General features: G+C 39.6%; 1 protein-coding gene across 4 annotated transcripts in view; it reads left to right on the forward strand.

Moving 5' to 3' along the window:
- RASGRF2 (Ras protein specific guanine nucleotide releasing factor 2) overlaps window positions 1-21,805 on the forward strand; it is a 236,885-nt gene that overhangs the window by 123,017 nt on the left and 92,063 nt on the right. For 2 of the 4 annotated variants that reach the window (XM_027039115.2, XM_027039121.2), the window contains exons 13-17: window positions 3,657-3,739; window positions 8,978-9,226; window positions 9,855-10,117; window positions 16,404-16,529; window positions 19,199-19,288. In XM_027039115.2, the coding sequence (XP_026894916.1) occupies window positions 3,657-3,739; window positions 8,978-9,226; window positions 9,855-10,117; window positions 16,404-16,529; window positions 19,199-19,288 (811 nt within the window). Of the gene's footprint in view, window positions 1-3,656; window positions 3,740-8,977; window positions 9,227-9,854; window positions 10,244-16,403; window positions 16,530-19,198; window positions 19,289-21,805 lie in introns of all 4 variants that reach the window. The other 2 variants (XM_027039104.2, XM_027039110.2) reach the window with 1 other exon arrangement.

Here is a 21,805-nt window from a genome sequence, read left to right on the forward strand (position 1 = left end):
TCACATGTAGCTCTTATTTAAGATAATAAAGTAGTTCCTGAGTATTGATACGTTCCCAGTTTCACATAAAGAACTCTTTACAAAAATTAAGACTATTGATTTTTCCAGGCCTCTTTCTCTGAAGCTGTAATTTTTAGAAGTAACAATTGCTTGAATGATTAATTACACCTTTAGTTACACCAGTAAGCCCATAATTAACTGTTGGCACCTCCAACAAAATGAACAAATGGCTAATGGTCTTGACCAATAATTCTTTTCCTTTTCATCTATTTATAGGGAAAAATTTGAGGCTGAGGATTTGACCATTCATTTCAATATAGTGCATTCATTTATGCTTGTCTTCCTGTCATACATAATGGTATATTAAACAGATTTGTCTATAATTATGGGTATTAACTAAAATGCAGAATTAAAATTCACCTCTGAGCTTGGTTTGGGCAGATGTGTCAAAATGTATACCTTGTGTAGACAAATCCATAGCACTCTCACATGCTTTTTCTCCCTTAAAATAGCTTCTCTGGAATCAATAGGGAATTTTTTACTTCAACATAAAAAGGTGAATTAAAAGAGAAAAATTGAATCTAACCTTTCTTCTCAGAAGAAAAAAGCATGGTGACACAGTAGACTACTGACCTTTGAGCAGGTATTGGCTTAAGCAAGATCCTCAAAAGACCTTGCTGGAGAAGTCATTTTCAACAATTGTCCAGGGACCAGTTGCATCAAAACTACCTGGGGCTATTGTGAACATAAAAGTTACTCTATTAACCCTATTAATTTCAAGGTTTACTGTAATTCATATAAATTTGATACATCCTTAAAGATATGTGACACCTTGCTTATCATGATTCTTCTTGAATGAGTGAAGTATATTCATTTTCCCAGGGCTCAAGTCACTTTTCCCCAGCACAATTAAAAGACAGGTTTATATGGTCATGAATAATACCATGCCTTCCAATATAAATATATTCATACACATACTCATATTTATAAATTCTATTATAGTCTTAACTTTTTATGGAAGAGAACCCGTTCTTCAGTGCAGCATTATTGAAAGTCCCAAATGCAAGCAAGATAAAGACAGGATACTCTCGTTGAAATAGAGCTGGTGGACCCAGAGCCCCTGAGAGTTCTGTTTGTTCACACTCATGTTGTCACTGCACCCTGTCTATGGACCCTCTAGGAAATGAGGATTTTTATCACATGGTCTTTTGAGTTGCGGTTCAGACTACATGTATGTTTTGTTCTCCTGAAACTTGAGTGTAAGTGAAATTTTCCTTTTTTTCTATTGAAAATAATTGTAATGCCTCACACAGTAAATCAGAAAGATTTATGAATGAGGTATGACACTGGATAATGAGATGGTCAGAAGTTATCACATAAATCTCTTTTGGATCTAAAATATTTATCTCAGGTTCCAATTCTGACTGTGTGGAGGACTGAGCTGATTTAGATCCTCTCTAGATATAAAAACAGAAGTGCTTAACATATAAAATCAGAATAAAAGGGCGCCTGGCTGGCTCAGTCAGTAGAGTGTTCAGCTCTTGACTTGGGGTTGTGAGTTCAAGCTACATGGGTTGAGAGATTACTTAAATAAATAAATCTTTAAAATCAGTATAAAAGAAAAAATTTAATACATTGGTGATATTTACAGGAATAAAAGGTAATCTCTGGTTATCAGAAATACCAAAGAAACTTAAAATTAGAGTAGAAAGCTTATAAGCTGAAGACATAGAGGCCTGAGAATGATTTTAGATTGAGTATTGGTCTCAAGCCCAAGGGGTTTTAACTAAAGGGAATGAGAGGCAGCCTTGGGCCCCTTAAAGGAATTAAGCTCCCTGTTTAAAGCCTAGATTTTGGAAGAGTATCACAACTGTGAAATAAGAACTCAAAACCTCTTCCTGTTAGTCCAAAAAATAATTAAGGAAGTTTGTCTTTGTTTTGGGTTCTGAGTTTAAAAAAAATCTCCTTTGAAAAAAAATGAGTGTGTTTCCATCCTATAGATTTGAAATTTAAATGTATTCACATGGTATGAAAAATCCAAACTGAGGAATTAATGTAAAAGCGGTTTTTGAGACTCTTGAAATCCTAAGACTTCTTGGTAGAAGCATACACAAAATCACTCCGTTAGCAACACTTCTACAATTCAGGGCTCATTACAGTGTGCTCAAAATCAGAAATCACAAGTCTTGTGAGTAAATTATCTATTTTGAGAGAGTCAGAAGCACAGTGAATGATAGAATTAACACTGCTGGTGACAACTTGGAAAAGACTGTAAAATAAGAATGTTTAAAATATAATAAAGCCAGAAAGAAAGAAAGAGAGAGAGAGGGAGGGAGGGAGGAAGGAAGGATGAGAGAACGAGAGAAAGGAAGAAAGAAAGAAAGAAAGAGAAAGGGAAGAAAGAAAGGGAGGAAGGAAGGAAGGAAGGAAGGAAAGAAAGAAAAAGATTACTATGTAAAACGGACCAGGTTGATCTGTCAAAGAACCAAACAGAAAAATCTGAACATGGAAAATATAATCCTAAATCATCCTAAAGCTGTTGTTTGTGTAACTGTGCCATTTGCTTAGAATGTTAAAGGAAACTGAAGTAACATTGTTCATTTTCCACAGTTTTCATCAAACACCATCTCTGTCCTCTTGTTTCCTGTGTTGGTTACCCAAGCGGCAGCCTCACTGTGCTTTAGAGATATTAAAAATGAAAAGAAGGCCAGTGGGGTAAAGGATCACTTACCTCACCTCTCCCTTCCCTGTCTGTGTGTGAGCCCTGTCCTCCAACAGCACTCTTTCCCATCCCCTCCCCCACAATACCAATCAACATCTTCACGCCATTTAACTACAATCATAAATCACTATATGGTAACCTAGTAACTAGAAATATTTTCTGATTTTAAAAATTGCTTAAATCTTTTTTCATTTTCTATTTTGTTCAAAAGGAATATGTGTAATTCAAAATAAATCCTTCTCTAACCCTTCTCTAATTGCAAAGGGAAATTTTAAGTTGATAAGGCGTAAGTAAACAAGACAGAGGAAATTAACAAAATTTCCTGAGTTTTCCTCCTGGAAAGAAAAGAGTAAAAGATAAACAGGGCTTTATGCATTCCAGAGCGGGAGAAATTACGCAACGCATCCTCATCAAATCAACATGGTGCCAATAGAAACTGCTAGAGACACTAGTAAAATGGGGGAATTTGTTGGCAAAAAAACCGCCTGAGAAGCAGGCACAGAGCTTGCTAGTGAGACAGAAGGTGAATTTCATCCAAGAAAGCCATTATTTTTACTCAGCCTGCCCCAGACCACCCTCGGGCAGAGAATGAATATCGCAGAGGCTGTTACTGTCGGAAGGTACAGACCTCTCAACTAGTACAGCTACTGACAGAGAATAGTGATGATGTGACATCATGGCCAGTGTCCTTAGGAAATACATTCCAGGAAAAAAAAAGCCCCTATCTCTATCCTCAGGTATTTGCCAAGTGCACAGTTCTGGTAACTGGGTATTGAATCTGCTCATCAGTGTACAGTGTTTACCTGTTGCCGTGTGTGTGCGCACAGATGAAATAAGAAACTAAATTGTTTTCATGGCTATAAACAGTTTGGAGAATATATGCTCTGCCTAGGTTTTCATGTGGGTTGTAATTGTTTATTTTTTAATTTCACAGTGTGTGGACAATATACGGTGTAATGGTTTAATGACTATAGTATTTGAAGAGAATTCCAAAGTTACTGTGCCACATATGATTAAGTAAGTGTGATAATCCTTTCCCTTACATTTTAATCAAGATCAAATTGGTAGAGAACATAAAGCCCTGCAAAAATATTGCTTCCATAGGATTCTGCTACATTTTGTGAATATGTTTCTTGGCAGTAATGCAATAATTCATGATATGCTATTATAAATAATACGACTATCAAAATGGGTTTTCAAATTCATAATTTATTGATTCATAGCATAGAAAAATGTTTTTTATACTGTTACATATGCTTTCATTCAGGAAAAAAACCTATTGAGGTTTTCAAGCACAATATAAAGAGTTGTGACAGCCAGATGTATCCAAGGGTCAGAGGCCGGATCAAAGTATGGCAGATCCTTTTGGCATCTTCCCAGCTGGGTATGAATCATATTACTCAGATTTGATTGTGGAGATATGTTTAGATTCCAAAGACACTTGACATAAATCAACTGGCCTTTCCATGGTACCATCTGCCTGTTCCTTCTATGTGGATTTGCCCAGGGCTGTCATCATGCTATTTGGTTAACAAAATATATCCTATAATTTAAGGTGATCAATAGGGAAATGGTAGTTTAAAATGAGAAATTATATCACTGACTATGTGCCATTGTTCTCTGTATTAATGCTTTTGTCTCTACATACTTTTTTGTTTCCAAATTCAGAAATTGTTTCAGGAGTATTTTGAAGCTGACCAAATTGTTCCCTGTTCTCATTGTTTTGGTTGTTTGAGGTCCAAATTCCTGTTATATCTTTCAACAAAAGTTACATGAAACTAAGGAAATATTTGTGCTCTATGCATTTTTAATGTGGGTTTGTTTGGTTTTTTTTTAGGTCTGAGCCATTTGTCCTAAGGCAATAAATAACATTAATTTTCCTCTTCTAATAGGTAATAAGTGTAATTAGTACCATCCTCAGAGTACAACTTTTAGAACTTACCAATTATTTTATTAGATGAAGGCAGAGTACATTATACTAATGCCATAATTACTACAGAAAAATATAAATTATAAAAGAATGATAATATTTTAAATTACTGGTCAAATTTAGAAACATTTTAGGTAGGATCGTTTTAAAGCTCTAGGGTGAAGATTCTTTAAGCGTTCAGTTTTATAAGGTTTTGATTTAGTATAGTTTCTTAAAACCATATTAGTTAAAAATGTGTGATGCTAAGATAGAAACAAAGGATGAAGTATTAAATCAAAAGGTCCAAATTGTGACTTAATTTTTATTTTTTATAACTTCTTTTAATATTTATTCATTTTTGAGAGAGAGAGAGAGAGAGGCAGAGAGAGAGGCAGACAGAGGATCTGAAGCTCTCTCTGTGTTCACAGAAGCAAGCCTGATACGGGGTTCAAACTCATGAACCCCAAGATCAGGACCTGAGCCAAAGTTGGATGGCCAACCAAGTGAGTCACCCAGGAACCCCATGATTTAGTTTTTAAATTCACATCATTGGGTTAGAGTTATTTTAATTTTCTACCACAGGATTCTTATATTAATATTTCACAAAATAGTGTATGTTCCTTTTATCCATTTTTAAAAGTACTTTCTTGAAGGTTAGACAGCCATGAAAGTCCCACCTGCTTTAGAATGAGAATATGTAAGTTGGACACTGCAGCCAAGTCATAAGCTCCTAAAGCCCTAGAGCTACTTCACATGTGCTATACGTACAGTTTGTTGACTTTTGAAATGAATACAGATACAAACTTTAGTTTTGTGCCTGACTGGTTATGGCACAAACACATATTCTGTCCCCTGTGATGTCCGTTTGAGCTTGGTAGACGCATCCACAGAGTCACTCCATTAGCACCCATGTCCAACCTCATATGTGTAACTACTTCACGCACAGACCAGGACTTCCCTGCTTTTGGGTGTACAGAGTGACACTTGAATGAGCAGGAACTGCTCTCCTGCTAGAATAGAAACCTGGATCTCGGGCTGTAAGGATTTTCTATTAGAATCACAGATGTTTTGATGACCATCTATACTATTCTAGATGTATTCCCAAGGCAGAGTAATGTCTCATCTATTTATTCCTTACTTCTCATCTATTTATTCCTTCCATTGAGCCTGGTTCTCCTCAGTCAGAGGAAAGAGGATAATTTTGCAATCTCTGTTCCTTCTGATAGTTCCATCTGGAGCTCTGTTCTACCCTAAATTCTGTACTGGTGCCTCCCAAGTGCATACTATGAAAAAAAAAGACATTTTTTTGAGTTAAAAGAAAAACTATCTTAATTGTGTCTTGTTACTGACATGGCATCACTTTGCAGGCACCCACTTCCTTTTAAAACCTAAGTAATTATAATAGGTGATTTGGGTTTGGTGTCTCAAGATTGCATTTTTAAGTGTTTACCAAAATGGAGTTGTTATTATCACAGGAGGCTTAAGTAATGCATTATATCTTTCTTGAGAGTCCCTTAGGAAATAAACATTGTGTTTAGTGTAATAAAAGAAAATTAAATAATTTCATAATATTTAATTTATTTTCTTTTCTTAAAATGAAAACGTAATTATAATTTTGAAGGACAGTGGTATAATTAGTTTTATTTTAATTTTGTATTGTCACAACATACTTTTTTCTCCCAGTGTTTTTGTTGCTGTTTTTAAGTAGGCTCTATTCCCAACGTGAGGCTCTAACTCACGACCCTGAGATCAAGATTTGCAACGCTCTACTGACTGAGCCAGCCAGGTGCCCCATTTATTCCAGTGTTTTGAGTAAAGTAATTATGGTTAAAAGATGCAAAGCTCAAAACTAGTATTAGAATGCAAAATTATGACATTTATTGAGTGAAAATAGCCCTGTAAGTGGTGCTTTACATTTTAGGGTAGGGGAGGGTAAGGCTTGCTTCCTTTTAATAATAGTTGACCTCACCTTTCTTAGAAAATAGAGATTTTTAGTGGGAAAACGGTAGGAGGAGGAGAAAGTGATTACCTTGATCAGCCATATTCTGGACAGATTGACTTATTCAGTAAAGTTCTAAGGTCTTTTTACTGAGAAAATTAAGAACCATAAAAGTAAAGTTGATAAAGGATCACATAGTAAGTGGAAAAAAGAGCCCCACGCTATTTTCAAGAATCTCAAAAAAAGCACTTTTGTTTTTTCAAGATCAGCTATGTGGCTAAAACAAACAGACCACCCTTACTTCCTCAGCAGGGGTAAGCTGCTCATTTAAAATGCTCTTTCGAGCCTGCAAATGAAGTACTTTTGCATGCACCCAGCATTCGTTGGAGTGGGCAATTTCCAAAAGCAAGTTAAGAAAGTTATTGATTCCATTTTATTTGAAAGAAAATAAATATATAATTTAAAATCCCTCCAAGTGCTGAAGGGGCTAATTAAGGGCACTCACAACAAGCGAACTGATTCTCAGCAAGCACTTGCCTCACTGAACGTTTCTGGCCCTGCAGCATGTCCTTTAATCAAGTGGTGAAATCCAGGATTTCACCGATTCACTGATTTTCTGAGATGTGGCAGTGGTGGGAAACAAGGAGTTCTGGAAGGGAATGCGAGGGCTCTGGGCAGTCCTAGCAAAGGGGTGCATTTCTTTGAGCCCCACTTGGATTCAGCCTCTGCTTCCAAGCATGTCCTCTTACAAGCATGTCTTCTCTGTTGGCTTCTTTTGCCCTTTCTAACAAATGTGTACCACGGGCTGAGGGCTCTGAGCACAGTGAAGGATTGTGAGGGCTGCTGTGTGCATCTTCCCCCTGGTGTGTTCATCCACTTGGAGAGGCTGCTCAGGCATCCAGGAAATCTAGTAGGCTTAAAGAACAGCCAGATGGGAGGTTTTACAGAATAAGAAAAAAAATAAAAAGCAGAGCACTGCAGGGGGCAATGGTGGATACTGTTCATGGAGAATTTCTCCCATTACTTTTTTTTTTTTAATGAAGACACTTTTAACACTGCAAAATATTGCAAAATAATGAAGACATAACGATTCACACAATTTATGGATCAAACTGTACTCGTAAAATGGATAGCCTTAAATGCATTAATAAGCCAGGAAGAATGAAATGAATTAAGCATTCAGTTCAAGAAGTTACAAAAAAAAGAAAAGAAAAAATAAGCTGTTAAGAAAGTGTGGGAAGAAAATAATTAAGAACAGACACAAATACATTAAAATATAGAAAAACAGTAGAACTGGTCAAAAAGCCAGTTCTAAAGGGAAAAATACCTAATAATGTAATCTGTTGGTCAGTTTAGTTAAGAAAAATGGGGGGAAGCACAAATGCTCAAAATTAGAAGTGAGGAAAAAAATAACCACAGATATAGCAGTGTTATCTGTGTCTCCCTCCCCCCTTCTATCGGTCTATGGGAAGAATGTCCCCCATGACTTAGTTTTCAGCACACTTCTGATATTCTGATTTAAGGGTATAAGCAATGCTCCTCCTATATGGGGCTTTTGGCTTCATTTCTCTAATAAAACTTGATTGAACTGGGGAGAAAGGTGAAAGCAGAATGTACCACCCCAAAACATGCTACTTGGGCATATTGACTGAGCTGTAGGCACTTGAAAAATAGCAAATGCAGGGAACTCTGACCTCTTCTTATTTGCGTAAAGACAGATCCTCCAAAAGGCACTCAATTGTCATAAATCCCCTCTCTGAGAATTTCATCAACCAGGGAGGATTGACTTTTATTATAGGGGAGGAGACAAGGAGTCCATATCACACCTAGATGAACTGTCCCCAAGTATCCTACCTCCCATCTAGTCTCCTAAGGGCCCATTCATCTTTCCTAAAAATCATTTACTCTCCCCTAAGAGGCCTACACCATCTCTCCCCCCACCCCACCCCCCAACCTTTTCCCTATTAAGATGGTATTTGAACCTGAATTCTAAGCCACCTCTGGAGTTGCTCATTTTTTCCCGGTATCTCCCATGTGTACATGAGGTATGCATGTTAATAAACTTCTGTTTGTTTTTCTCTTGCTAACTTGTCTTTTATTACAAGTGGTTCAGCCAAGAACTCAGAAAGGTTGAGGAAAAAATATTTTTCTTCCCCTGCAGAAGCAGTCCACAGAGTGAAATGAGTTATTATTACCTTCTCCACAATTAATTCTGACCTTTCTAAATTATAATGGCATATTTGATGTTTTTATAGCCCTGCCTATGTAATAAGTCATGTCAACGTATTTTATCAACTACAACGGGAAGCCCACATACATGTGTGTGTGTTTCCGAATACGGAAATACTCAGTGGCTGAGAGGAAGCCATGTCCTGGTTTTGTTCTTATGTTCCTGCTTTGTGTGTAGGTCTGATGCCCGTCTTCATAAAGATGACACCGACATTTGCTTTAGTAAAACACTCAACTCCTGCAAAGTGCCCCAGATCCGCTATGCCAGCGTGGAGCGCCTTCTGGAGCGGCTGACAGACTTGCGGTTTCTTAGTATTGATTTCCTCAATACCTTTCTGCACACCTATCGTATTTTCACTACGGCAGCTGTGGTGCTGGCGAAACTTTCCGACATATACAAGAGGCCTTTTACCTCCATCCCCGTCAGGTAGGCCCAGGATTTGCCTGTCCTGAAAGTTTGCCCCCTAGTCCCTGGATCTCCGTGCAGATGAGCAGTTGCTCTGCAGAGCAGGATTGTCTTGCCTGGGAACTTACACACCCCACCTGTAGCAGGGGTGGGTGGAGGTCACAGAGAGTTCTCCAGGGACGAAGTTGAGAACCCTAAATTCCCTGTCATCTTTGCCGGCTCTGTGATTACTTGGAAGCTAACTCCATTGTTTTAGGCTTTCCTATTTTTTTATTTTTTTTTTTTTTTAACAGTCGTGCTTTTCAAACTTTAACATGCATAAGAATCACCCAGGGGTCTTGTTAAACTGCAGGCTGTGAGTTAGCATGTCTAGAGCAGAGCCTGAGTTCTGCATTTCTAACAAGCTCCCCAGAGATACCAGTGCTACTAATCTTTGGACGACAGTTTGGTAGCAAGGGATTACTCAAGGCCTAAAAAAGTGTCTGTCTTCCTTTGCCAAATGTGTGGTATATAGGTAGTGTTAAATGAAGACAACAGAAGTGCCATGATGTTGTGGCCTTTTAATGTAGAGAGTATGTTCTTAAATAACATCAGGGGAATCGTTTTCACTTGGCTACAATCTGTTAATAGCTTCTGCTCTTATTTTTAGGTCATTAGAATTGTTTTTTGCTACCAGCCAGAACAGTAGAGGTGAACATTTGGTAGATGGCAAATCCCCACGCCTGTGTCGCAAATTCTCTTCCCCACCACCACTGGCTGTGTCCAGGACGTCCTCCCCAGTGAGGGCCAGAAAGCTGTCCTTGACTTCTCCATTGAACTCAAGGATAGGAGCATTGGACCTGACCACCTGCTCAGCGTCCAGCAGCCCTACCACCACCCACAGCCCTGCTGCATCCCCACCGCCGCACACTGGTAAAGTACCGTTGGATCTTAGCAGAGGCCTTCCTTCTCCAGAACAAAGCCCGGGATCTGTAGAAGAGCATGTAGATAATCCCCGCGTGGATCTGTGTAACAAGCTAAAACGAAGTATTCAAAGAGGTATTATCCAGCTGCCACACCCCGTGTTTGCTGGCCACCTGCTCCCCCACCATTCCTTCTAGAACCCTAGATCCCTTTCTTTTTAGCCCTCCCACCTCCCTGTAGGAAGTAGAATGAATACAATGGCTAGTTAGAAGAGAAATTCCTGTAAGTCACTCTAGCCTGTATGGAAAAGAGAGCAACTTAAGCTGTCCTGAGATCTTCTACAGTAAAAGGCTAATTATAGTCAGTTATGTATGGAAGAACAACGTTATCTGAATGGTGTTATTGGAACATTCTTCATGGAATTTGATTAAGGCTGGTTGGATAAAGAGCCTAACATGATACTCTGTGTAGAGGTGAATGGTGGGCACTCTGTTCTTTGAGCTTGGGCCTTCCAGAGCCTTCTGCTCCAGTGTCTGCCTTGAATATCTGTACAGCTTCCAGCCTCCCCTGCTAAGGATGACCCAGCCTGGAAACATTAAGATGGCTTCTTTGGTTTAGTTATCAAGGCAGTGCTTCATATTACAATAGGGATATAGGGAGAGAATTAAAATATGAGACAGTGTTCACGGTCCATGACAGCCAAAATGTGTGTGGTTTTTTTTAAAGTGAATTAGATGATATGTTTTCCTGATTAAATTCTCTAATGATTTTCTATGGTACTTAGATTAAAGTACATTCTCCCTCACAAGGCCTCCAGATCCTATGAGACTTGGATCGTCTCTGTCTCCAACCCCTGTTCCTATAATGCTCCCTCATCTACTAGGATATAGTCAAATGGATTTTCTTTTTGTGTCTCAGTAACACATCAACCATCTCTGCCTCAGGGACTTTGCACATGATTTTCCCTCTGCCTGGACAGTCTTTCTCCATGTAAGCTCCATAAGATCAGCGAGTTGTCTGTCTTGTTCATCTCTGTACTCTCAGTGCCTTGGCCAGTGCCTGGCTGGTAGTAAATTTTTGTTAAATGAATGAACCAAGCAAAACATTCAGTGAACTAAGAGTCCTGTGTTATGTCACCTTGTCTTCTGCAGCTTGGTACATGTAGGGGTCAGAGGAAGTGATCCTTGTTGCTTTTAGTGTTTCTGTGATGAAAATAAAAAAGGTTTCATAGCCAATTAGCAAATAGCTTTTTGTTTTCTGAATGATAACTTATTTCTTTACTGATAACATAAAAAAATTGGGCATTTAATCTAAGATCACAAATTTCAAGGAGGATCACCCAGATGGAAGCATAAACCCTTGCTTTTCAACCAGCTTAAAGCTTCCAAGTACTTCTTAGCTCAGATAATTTAAAAATAAGCTTCCAGAGTGAAGTACTTAATGGAATTTTAACTGGATGGTTGTCATCATCAAAAGTAACACCCTCTTAAACAAGAAATTCTTTAAATTGACAAGTTAGCAACTAAGGAGGAGGAAAGAAGGAAGATAATTAAAAAGTCATTAGAACAACAAGCTTTGGTAGAATCATGATGGATTCTTCTCAGGAATAATGAGGCAGTGCATAAACTGACAAGTGCATCTGGGGTTTGATCCAGCCCCAGTGCTTGGGAACCTCTGTGGAGAGTGTGACTGAAGGAAATTTATCACAGACCTGGGCAGGGTGCCCTGGGAAGTACAGGAGTTTTCCAGAATATGGGAAGTTCTGTTCCTTCCTTTATTGGTTTGCAGTAAATAGGAGAGGAGAAGTTTGGGGCTAAGTTTGGATTCTTGTGTTATTTTGAGTGAGGAGAGCTTTAGGAATAAGCATGTTAGTGTCAGACATTCATGGATCTGAGGTTGATCTAAATACGTGCCATTGTTCTAGAGGTCTTGAGTCAAGCTGCCCACTGCCTGCTGTGGTTAATCCTTCCAGTTTAACTTGTTGCCCACAGACTGTGACATTGTTCCCCGACTTCCCTATTCTGGTCTTCAGAGCCCAAGCCCAGGGTGTGTAGTGATGGTTCAGTGTCATACAAAACCTGTTTGCCTTACTGTCTAGGATGGAAGTGTGGTTACTGGTAGGAATTAGCAGTTTTTCCCCTGGATCAAGTTAGACTCAGGGAGACCAAGATAAATGAGAAAGAACTGGATCAAGTTCCTGAGGAAGGACACTGACAAAGTCTGCAGAGGCTGGTCAGTACAGATGTTGGACTGAGGTACGATCATTGTTGACACAGCTAGTGGCAGCTGGAGAGCTTGTCATGTGGCAGCAATGATCATTTATGACCAGTGGCCGAAAGTGGAGGATGTCTATGAAGAATGGTGTGGTAAAAACATTAGGTTCTTTCCCACATTAGAAAAATAGCTGAGGGCTTAATGCCCCTATTTTCACTGGATTTCCCCCAAACAAATGATTTGCAGTTAGATTTTTCAGGAGTTAGTTTATCCACGTGGTTCATGAGTTAGAAATGTCTCATTGTTAAGTGCAGAGCTGCTCTCTGGGTGATGGGGAGGTTCCAGGACTGCATCACGTGGGGCCCACAGCACTTGATGAAGTGCCCTGCAGCCAGCCTCTCCTCCAGAGAAGTCAGCTCCTCTCCCCTCTGTGTTTCTTGCTCACATCTGCTACTTGTGCACCCCCTTATCACTCACTGATCGCCCTCCATTCCTTTCACGCCACTTCTTTACATCTTTATTTCTTTTCCCTTTCTGTAGCTGTCTTCTGATTACTCTTAATGTATTTACTTCCTATGTTGTTCTCACTTGTTCCTAGTAAGTAGTTAAGGTGGTAGTTCAAACAGGAACATGGTACAGCTGGATTAAAAATAAAATGGGTAGGAAAATCAGGCAATGAAGAAAATTGGATGAAGCCAAGGGTATGGTTGGTGAACAGTGAACACAACACTGTGGCCTTCTGCAGTTCCTAGAGTTGCCCTGGTTTTGGTTCTGAAAGTAATCAATTACGTGATTCATATTGAAACCTAAGAATAGACTGGTGTACAGGCACATTTTTTCTTGCTACTGGGACTGGAGAACAGTTTATCCTGTGCATTCCCATAAAGGAAACATTGTGAGTAGAAAGCTCAGAATTAACACTGGAGGCCAGGCAGCTCTGTGGCATTTTTCTGAAGAGGTGAAACAAAAGAATCATAGACTTCGATTTTTCTTTTATTTTGTATTGGTAAGTGGGCAATATTGGCCATGAATAGCCCTAAGAAAGTCATGGATAAAATGCTTTACTTCAGAGGCACCTGGGTGGCTCAGTTGGTTAAGGGACTCTTGATTTTGGATCAGGTCATGTTCTCACTGTTCACGGAATCGAACCCCAAATCGGGCTCCGTGCTCACATAGTGGAGCCTGCTTGACATTCTCTGTCTCCCTCTCTCTCTGCCCCTCCCTCCCTCAAAATAAATAAATAAGTTTAAAAATGCTTTACTTCAGCATCAGTCTGACACGTTCTGTGTGTGTGTGTTTTGTGTGTGTGTGAGTGTGTGTGTGTGTGTACACGATGTCTTTAGAAGCCAAGAATGCTGCCGTGTTAACTCCGCTGTCTAGTCTTGAAAATTCTAATTGGCAAAGAAAAGGGAGACACTGATCTGTCTTTAATTTGAAAGATGTTTGCATGTGCTTTGCATAATGTTAACACTTAAAACAGTTGGCAAACTTGAATAAGAATCTCATGCCAACAGTTTATACATTTTTGGCTTTTCACTTCAGGATACAACTCCACACAACCTCACTCCGTAATACAGCTTCCTCCATTAGGTCCCTACTGAGGCCACAGGTCTCTCTCACTAGATCAGCTAGACAGTTTTGGGGTATACCGCTTGCAAAATGCAAGTGACTTTTGTCTCGTTTTATTGCCAGTGCAATGATAATGCCAACCTCACAGTATTTCCTGGCAAGAGAACTTCAAATGACATGAAGGGAAAGAAGAGAAATAGGAACTGTCCTTCAAAGTGAGCAAGACGATGAACTTCAGAGGGGAAAATAATGCACTTTATTTTCCCCCCAACCCAGTCCCCAGATCTGTTCCAGGCTCACTTATTACCCCTTAGTGCCCTCCTTTCTTCCTATCAGGCAGTCCCCACCATATTCTACCCTCGCTTTTTCTACAAAGTGCATATATTAGCCCAACTCACATCTGTATTCCGCTTGATGGTGAGATCTCAACAAAAATCAGAGCAGGGGCAGGCGCAGAGGGAAAGGTCACAGGACTGCTCACTGTGTTTGGGATTCTTACCCACCAGCGTGCACTTGGGTCACGGCTGTGCAACCTAGTGTCAACGTTTGCGGAGCAGTCCGCATCGCTAGTGTCTGTTTCTGTGTTCTTAGCTTGAAAATTGCCTGCCTGTGGGCTGAAAGTGCTCCCAATTTTAGCATTTGTTTTGAGCCCACATCTGCCTACTCGTCTTGAAAGCAAAGCTGTTTGCATGGAACTTGATTGAAAGTGAACATGCCAGAAGGAAATGCTTCTTTCCCCCACCCTGCTGGCATGGATTCTTCTCTCTGTAGCTGCCTGTTTGCTTACAGTGTTATTCTTTGCTTTCCTGCTCTTTCAGGGCATATTCAGAGCCTGACCATCTCTCTCACTGGGAAGTTTTTTGGGTTCAGTATAGCTGACTAAATGATTTTTTCATTTGCCTCAGAGGAGTGAATGGTTGAATCAGACCAAGGACACGTATTTGATATTCTGCTTGCTCTTGCAAAACAGATGCCTTCCATTACTGAATTTTGAGGGAGTTATTTAGAAAATAATAAAACTCACAGCTAAGCACTGATTTTTTGTCTGTATCCTGCATCATTGCCAGCTTTACTGTAATTATGTCATTCAGGGAAAGAGCCTAAGCATTTCCTTTCCCTGGCCCCTTTCTGTTTCAAAAGAACAGAACTGTGGCCGTATTTCCAAAGAAGTAAATCACATGCAAGAAGTCGTTAGGGATTTTAGAAGGGTTTATTGAGTGAAATCTTGAATGGAATGGCAGAGGGAGCTGAGTTGAGAACAGTCCTGCTGATGGGGGGGGGGGGATGATGTGAAGTTAGTGGAGGTGACACAGCTCTTAGTGGTTACTGAAAAGCCCAAGGAAGCAGAAATACAGAAGTTGCTGGAAATTTTTGAAATTTTTGTAGTGCTTTTCCATGAAAGAACATCCACAAAGTTGTAGTTTTACCTGGTTAATAAGCCAGTGGGAGGGATACAGAAACATCATCAGTAATAGCCTAATGTGACCCTAGAATGATGTACCTTTTATTCAGAGGATCTTAGCTGCAGTGAAAAGGCTCAAATGATCTTTAACTCTCCCCACAGTTCGTTCTAAAAATTTCCACTTGCCTCCTGTTGACTACTAGCTTTAGATTGGGGGTATCCAATGGAACTTTCTGGGGGGACGGAGATGCTCTATATCTATGTCGTCCAGTACTGTAGCCACCAGCCACGTGTGGTACTGAGCACTTAGAGTATGGCTGGTGCAAGTAAGGAGCTGAAGTAGTAATGTAACTTCAGTTAATTTTGATTTAAATTTACCCAGACACACTTAGCTAGTGCTAACATATTGGACAGTGCAGCTCTCAATCCTTAGGAGTCCCCAGAGCTTCTTGGGAGCCACATTGGTAGAGATTCAAATTTTAGTTGGCTTAAGGGGGCAACCCAAGCAAAGAATTAGATGAAGTCCCAGTTTTGATCCCAGTCTGATGCACAATCTGGAAAAGTCCCTCTTCCCCACTCTTCTGGAAGGCAGGGAACCCACAAGATATCCCCCATTTTTTAACGTTTACTTTTATTTATTTATTTATTTATTTATTTATTTTATTTATTTATGAGAGAGAGAGAGAGCAGAGAGAGGGGGAGACAGAGGATCCCAAACATGCTCTTCACTAACAGTGGGGCTTGAACTTACAAACTGAGAGATCATGACCTGAGCTGAAGTCAGACACTTAACCCACTGAGCCTCCCAGGTGTCCTTCCCCTGGTCTTTTTAACATCCGCTGTTGTGTTGGATGGAAAGGACTGGGTAGGGTCAGCCAGGTTCAGCAGGGTCAGCAAGACAGGGATAGAGAAGATACTGCATTTAGATTTAGTGACATTAGCACTCTGCCAGGAGGAATGACTTGATTTCATATTAAAGCCCTTTTAAAATGTAGACTAATCCAAAAGGCTGTTCTCCATAACGAACCCTTTGTGTTTCTGTGCATAACCCTGACAAGGAGGTGTGGAATTCATGGCCTTCTTGTTAACATTCATGCTATTTTCAAGCAGCTGTCCTAGAGTCTGCACCAGTGGACCGAGCAGGAGTGGAAAGCTCCCCGGTGGCGGACAGCTCAGAACTTTCACCTTGCCGGTCACCCTCAACTCCTCAGCACCTCCGCTATCGTCAGCCTGTAGGTGAGCTCAGAAAGGGGGCGTGGAAATATAAAAGTGAAAGATGGTTTCTAGCTTCTAACTTTTTCTTTCGCCTTACTGTTTCACTCCCAAAATATTTTTTTAGTCTCAGTTATGAAAATTCATTGGAAGCAAACAATGTCAGTGTCAAGTAGTGGAGTAATAGATGATTAGAGAATATGTCATTAGTATAACTAATACTGACTTGACCCCATTATGGCATTGCACTGTGTCTGGAGTAACATGAATCAAGAGGCTTGTCCTTAGGTGATAGCTAGTTGAAAAGTCTCCATGCTGGTTTTATCAAAATGTTCCCAGAGCCCTGATACCTTGTCATAAATCCCAGTGTACTCTATATTAAATAGGCTCACCTGGGGCACCACAATGCGTGGGGGACCTTATTAAGGTCCAGTTGCATGGGACCCTAATTATCATTATTATTCACGTGGTAGAACCTGGTATATTTTCTATAGTTACGAAAATTATAAAGCGTCTCCCATAATTTGTTTTAGAACATACCAAATGTCCTCTAATTGGAAGACAAACTGTCAGACCAAAAGGTAGAAATCTTTTCTCTCTCCATTGTTTGAATAAAAAATTCACAAAATAGTTGATTTTTGAAACGTTTTGCAGTGGCTTGCCATTAGGGTATGCATTCAAATAATGTTTTCCTATTAAGAGTTACAAACTTTACACACGTTTTAAACCTTAGAAATACTTAAAAACAAAATAAGTATATGTTAATCCTTACATTTTTCTTTACTAATAAAAGAAAACAACAGTTGTTTTTGAAATGCTTCCTTCTTTCTCCTCAAGTCAGTTATTTCAAGCTGGAAGAGAAAACTAGCTATGGAACAAGATTCACCCCAAGTAATCCAAGTAAAATGTAGACATTTTTTGACTTTCATACTTCTGCATATGCTCCAAACGGCCATTTCGTTTGTAACCTTGGCCATGGGGTAGAAGCTGTGGTCATTGCCATCGGATCTAAGAGAGGCTAACCTGGGTCAGGCTGTTGTCAGAAGACTTGCCCAGAAGGATACCAGCCCTTGGGGAGTGGACTGATTTCAGACTTCTGATCAATCACGGGTTACCCTGGCATTTGAGTGGTTCTGTTAAATGAAGGTGGCAAGCAAGACTTCCCTGGTCTACTATGGAGTTAGCCAAATCTCTTTACTACTCTTAGAGCTTTGGTCAGTCCAGGCCTTGGCAACTTTATTGCTACATGGGACAGACCCCCTTTTGAGTTCATGGTAACCTGGAAGAGTTTGGGGTCAAAGCCCATGGAAGCAAAATTCTACCAAGGCAAGAGATAAATGCTCTTCACCTGGTCACTATTATCAGGGCTCTATTTTGTAGTCCCTTTTTATATATTTATTTTTGTATATAAGGTTTTGTAATTTATATAAGCAGTATTTGTAAATCCTATCTTGAATTAAACTGTCTTTTCTTTCTTCTCTGATATGACTAAATTTCACAGACATAGGACCATAGGAAGGAAGCTGAAATCTGTGATAAAATAGAAGATCCAAATAGGGACAGTATCACACATTTTCTTAGTGTGTAGCTGAAATTTTGCCTGTTCATCTGTCCTCTTGCCACCTTACTCTACAAATATTTAAAGTCTACTGCTAAAGGAGTGGGTAGAGCTGTTCTTTCTCCTTGGCTGTATTAAGCAGCTCTTTTCTTCTCTTATTTATTTATTTTAAGCATGGGTACATCACTTTAGGGACAAACTAATAAAAACCCTTCAAGTCAGAATCACAGTGAACTCTTTTCACTAAAAGCCTGAATGAGGAAGAACAGTGAGGTTGGCATGAGCATTATCAGATCCTGTGTGTAAAATATCTAAGGAGGGAAGGGATTGCAAACAGGTGCTCAGAGCATCCTTTGATTTTAGAATTCATCCTAACTTTACAGGTGTTTTGAGAAGAAAACTCTATTGGTAATATGATGTAGGACATTTTTAAAAAATATTTTTATATTGAGCTATAATTCACATACCACAAAGTTCACCCTTTTAAAGTATACAGTAAAGTGGTTTTTATTTATCCACAAGATGGGGATGGCCATCACCACTGTCTCGCTCCAGAGCATTTGTATCACCCCAAAAAGAAACCCTGTACCCAGTAGCAGTCTCTCCCCACTCCCATCTCCCCCTAACCTCTGGCAACCACTAATCTACTTTCTGTCTCTATGGATTTACCTATTCCAAACATTTCATACGGATAGAATCATAGAAGACATGACTTTTTGTGATTGACTTCTTTCACTTAGCATAATGTTTTCATGGACCATTCATGTTGTCATATGCATCAGAACTTCATTCCTTTTTGTAGCCCGGTAATATTCCCTTGTATTGATATAGCACATTTGGTTTATCCATTTGATGGTTGATGGACATTTGGGTATTTGTACTTTTGGGCTTTTAAGAATAATGCTGCTGGGGATATTCATGTATAAGTTTTTGTTTGGATATGTTTTCACTTCTCTTGGGTATATATCTAGAGTGGAATTACCGATGTAAAATCTTGTTATTTTCCTATTAACAAGGACAGTACAGAGCATTTGGCCCAAGGCTTCATCCAGTGCAGGAATGAAAATGAGAATTTTTATTATCGAATATGATCTATCTGCCTCACCATGCCATTTCCATTCTTTTAAATAACCAGGACAGACGGCTGACAACTCTCACTGCTCGGTTTCGCCTGCTTCTGCTTTTGCAATTGCCACAGCGGCTGCAGGACACGGGAGTCCACCAGGTGAGTAGGGGCGAGCAGCCAGGTACACACTCACAGCAATGTATATTATTAAATCACTGGTCTTTGGCTGCCAGTGTGTTGGTGATACACTGGGCAGCTCATCGAGAATGCGGATTCCCAGCTCCCATTCTCAGTGCATCAGACTGTCTTTTATGTATTTATTATTTGTTTATTTACTTATTTTTAACTTTCTTGTTTGTAGTTGACACACAATGTTACACCAATTTCAGGTGTACAACCTAGCGATTCAACATCTATACGTTATGCTGTGCTCACCATAAGTGTAGCTACCATATTATTGACTGTATTCCCTATGCTATGCCTTTTATTCTCATGACTTACTCATTTCATAGCCGAAGCTTCAAATCTCCCTCTCCCCTTCGCCCACAGAGTATCTTGTAAATAAGCACCGTCGGGGCGCCTGGGTGGCTCAGTCGGTTGGGCGTCCGACTTCGGCTCAGGTCATGATCTCATGGTCCATGGGTTCGAGCCCCGCGTCGGGCTCTGTGCTGACATCTCAGAGCCTGGAGCCTGCTTCGGATTCTGTGTCTCCCTCTCTCTCTGCTCCTCCCCTGTTCACGCTCTGTCTCTCTCTGTCTCAAAAATAAATAAACGTTAAAAAAAAATTAAAAAAAAAATAAATAAATAAGCACTGTCAGGTGAGTCTCACACAGGTGGTGTGGGGGATACTATAAAGAACTTCTGTATCACAGAAGGATGTGTTATTTCTCCCATGTTGTTTTCTGGAGTTCTCTAACCTTTTTAGCCAAATTACCAGGCACAAGTGTTTCCTTTTTAATTGTGTACAATGCTAAAAGCATATGCAAGGTGGGAGGGAAGGCTTGTGGAGGGAAGGAAGATGGAGGGGCTATTGCTTTAGCTGACTCATAATTCACTTCCAGTAGCTTTACGATGCTTTCTGAATTCTCTTGGTTAATTTTCCAGGTAATGAAGTAGTACTTAAAATGAAGGCACAGTATTTTAATAGATGAAAATTATAATTCATTATCTCTGTCTTCTTCTCTCATGTGCAAGAAGGACATTATGTTAAAACAAATCTTTATGTGGTTTCAACAGCCTTGTTGCTGTATCTTCATCTAAACTAACCCCGTGGGTTCTAATCATCATGCTTTGTAGAACCATGAGTGAGGGTGTATTTTGTTAATTAGCCATTGTTCACCTACCCCAAAAGAGTCCATTTCTAAAGCCTATGAACCTGTATTCAACAATAGTAACTAGTAGGTACTATCTGTGTGACTTCTTTCTAAATTGAAAAACAGAGAGAGATGTTCTATAATGAACATGAAGTGTGTATGTGTATATATATATATATATATATATATATATATATATACGTATACACATTATATATAATACATTATATATATAATACATTATATATATAATACATTTTATAAATATATATATAATACATTTTATATATATATATAATACATTTTATATATATATATAATACATTATATATATATAATGGAAATCTTTGCAGATTAACCACATTCTGCCTCCAATATTTTGCCACACATGCTGCATTTGATGTGGTATGGAAAATTAGGGTGTTTTTTGCTCTGTTCTCAAAACTTTCTCCCAAAAGTCCCATCAACATAACACGAGACAGCCTGTAATGGTAATAGCACTGATGTCTTGTCAATCCAGTTGACTTCTGTTGTTGACTCCATTCTGTAATAATGAACATTTTTGGTGAAGTTATAAAGGAATCTTCATTATGCTCTCAGCAGAATTGCTTATCAACTGTGATTCGTTGAGACCTTCTCTTCTGTCTTTCATTATCACAAGCTAGTCTATCTTTGGAAAGAGCCTTCTCATAGGTTTCATAATTTAAATATGGTTCATGAAGGAAAATAGTTTTTATGTTAATTTACAATGACCCTATTTCCGCATTTGCTGGAGGCTGGGTAGGGGAAGGTTTTTCTTTTTCACCTGGTATTGCAGCAAAAGTTCTAATGAGCTTTCAAGAATGGCTTTCTGACTTTGACTTGTCTGTGCATAATGGGCCAGAGTGTAAAGTAACCAAAACAACAAAGTCTTCCTCACCATTTGAACACTGCTGTTTCTGCTGCCCGTCTTCTTACTTCTCCCCTGGAACTGAAATAGCTTTAGGAAGAAAACTCTCTTCAGTGAGCCAGCTGAGGAGGGATGGATGGTGACTGACCACAGCCAGTGTGGCTAAGGGCAGGGTAGCCTGACCCTGAGTGAGCAAACTGCTTTTTTTATTATGGTGCTGCTGATGTTGCCTGTAATGTGATGGTGCCGCATAATTCAATTTTAGAAGTAAAGGAATTAAAGATTGGATTTGGCACTGTCTGTGGCCCTACTGTAAGGGTAGCACATTGCACATGGGTCAGTTGCAATGGCTAATGGTGAAGAAGAAAGGGGGTTTCTTCTGGAATGGAGGCCAGTATATTCCTGGGGCTCAGCCATTCCATGGATCCCCGTAGGGGATTCCTGGAGAACTCGACAGAAGGGCTGGTTGCACAG

This window comes from Acinonyx jubatus, chromosome A1 (genome assembly GCF_027475565.1).
Source record: "Acinonyx jubatus isolate Ajub_Pintada_27869175 chromosome A1, VMU_Ajub_asm_v1.0, whole genome shotgun sequence".
Lineage (NCBI taxonomy): Eukaryota > Metazoa > Chordata > Mammalia > Carnivora > Felidae > Acinonyx > Acinonyx jubatus.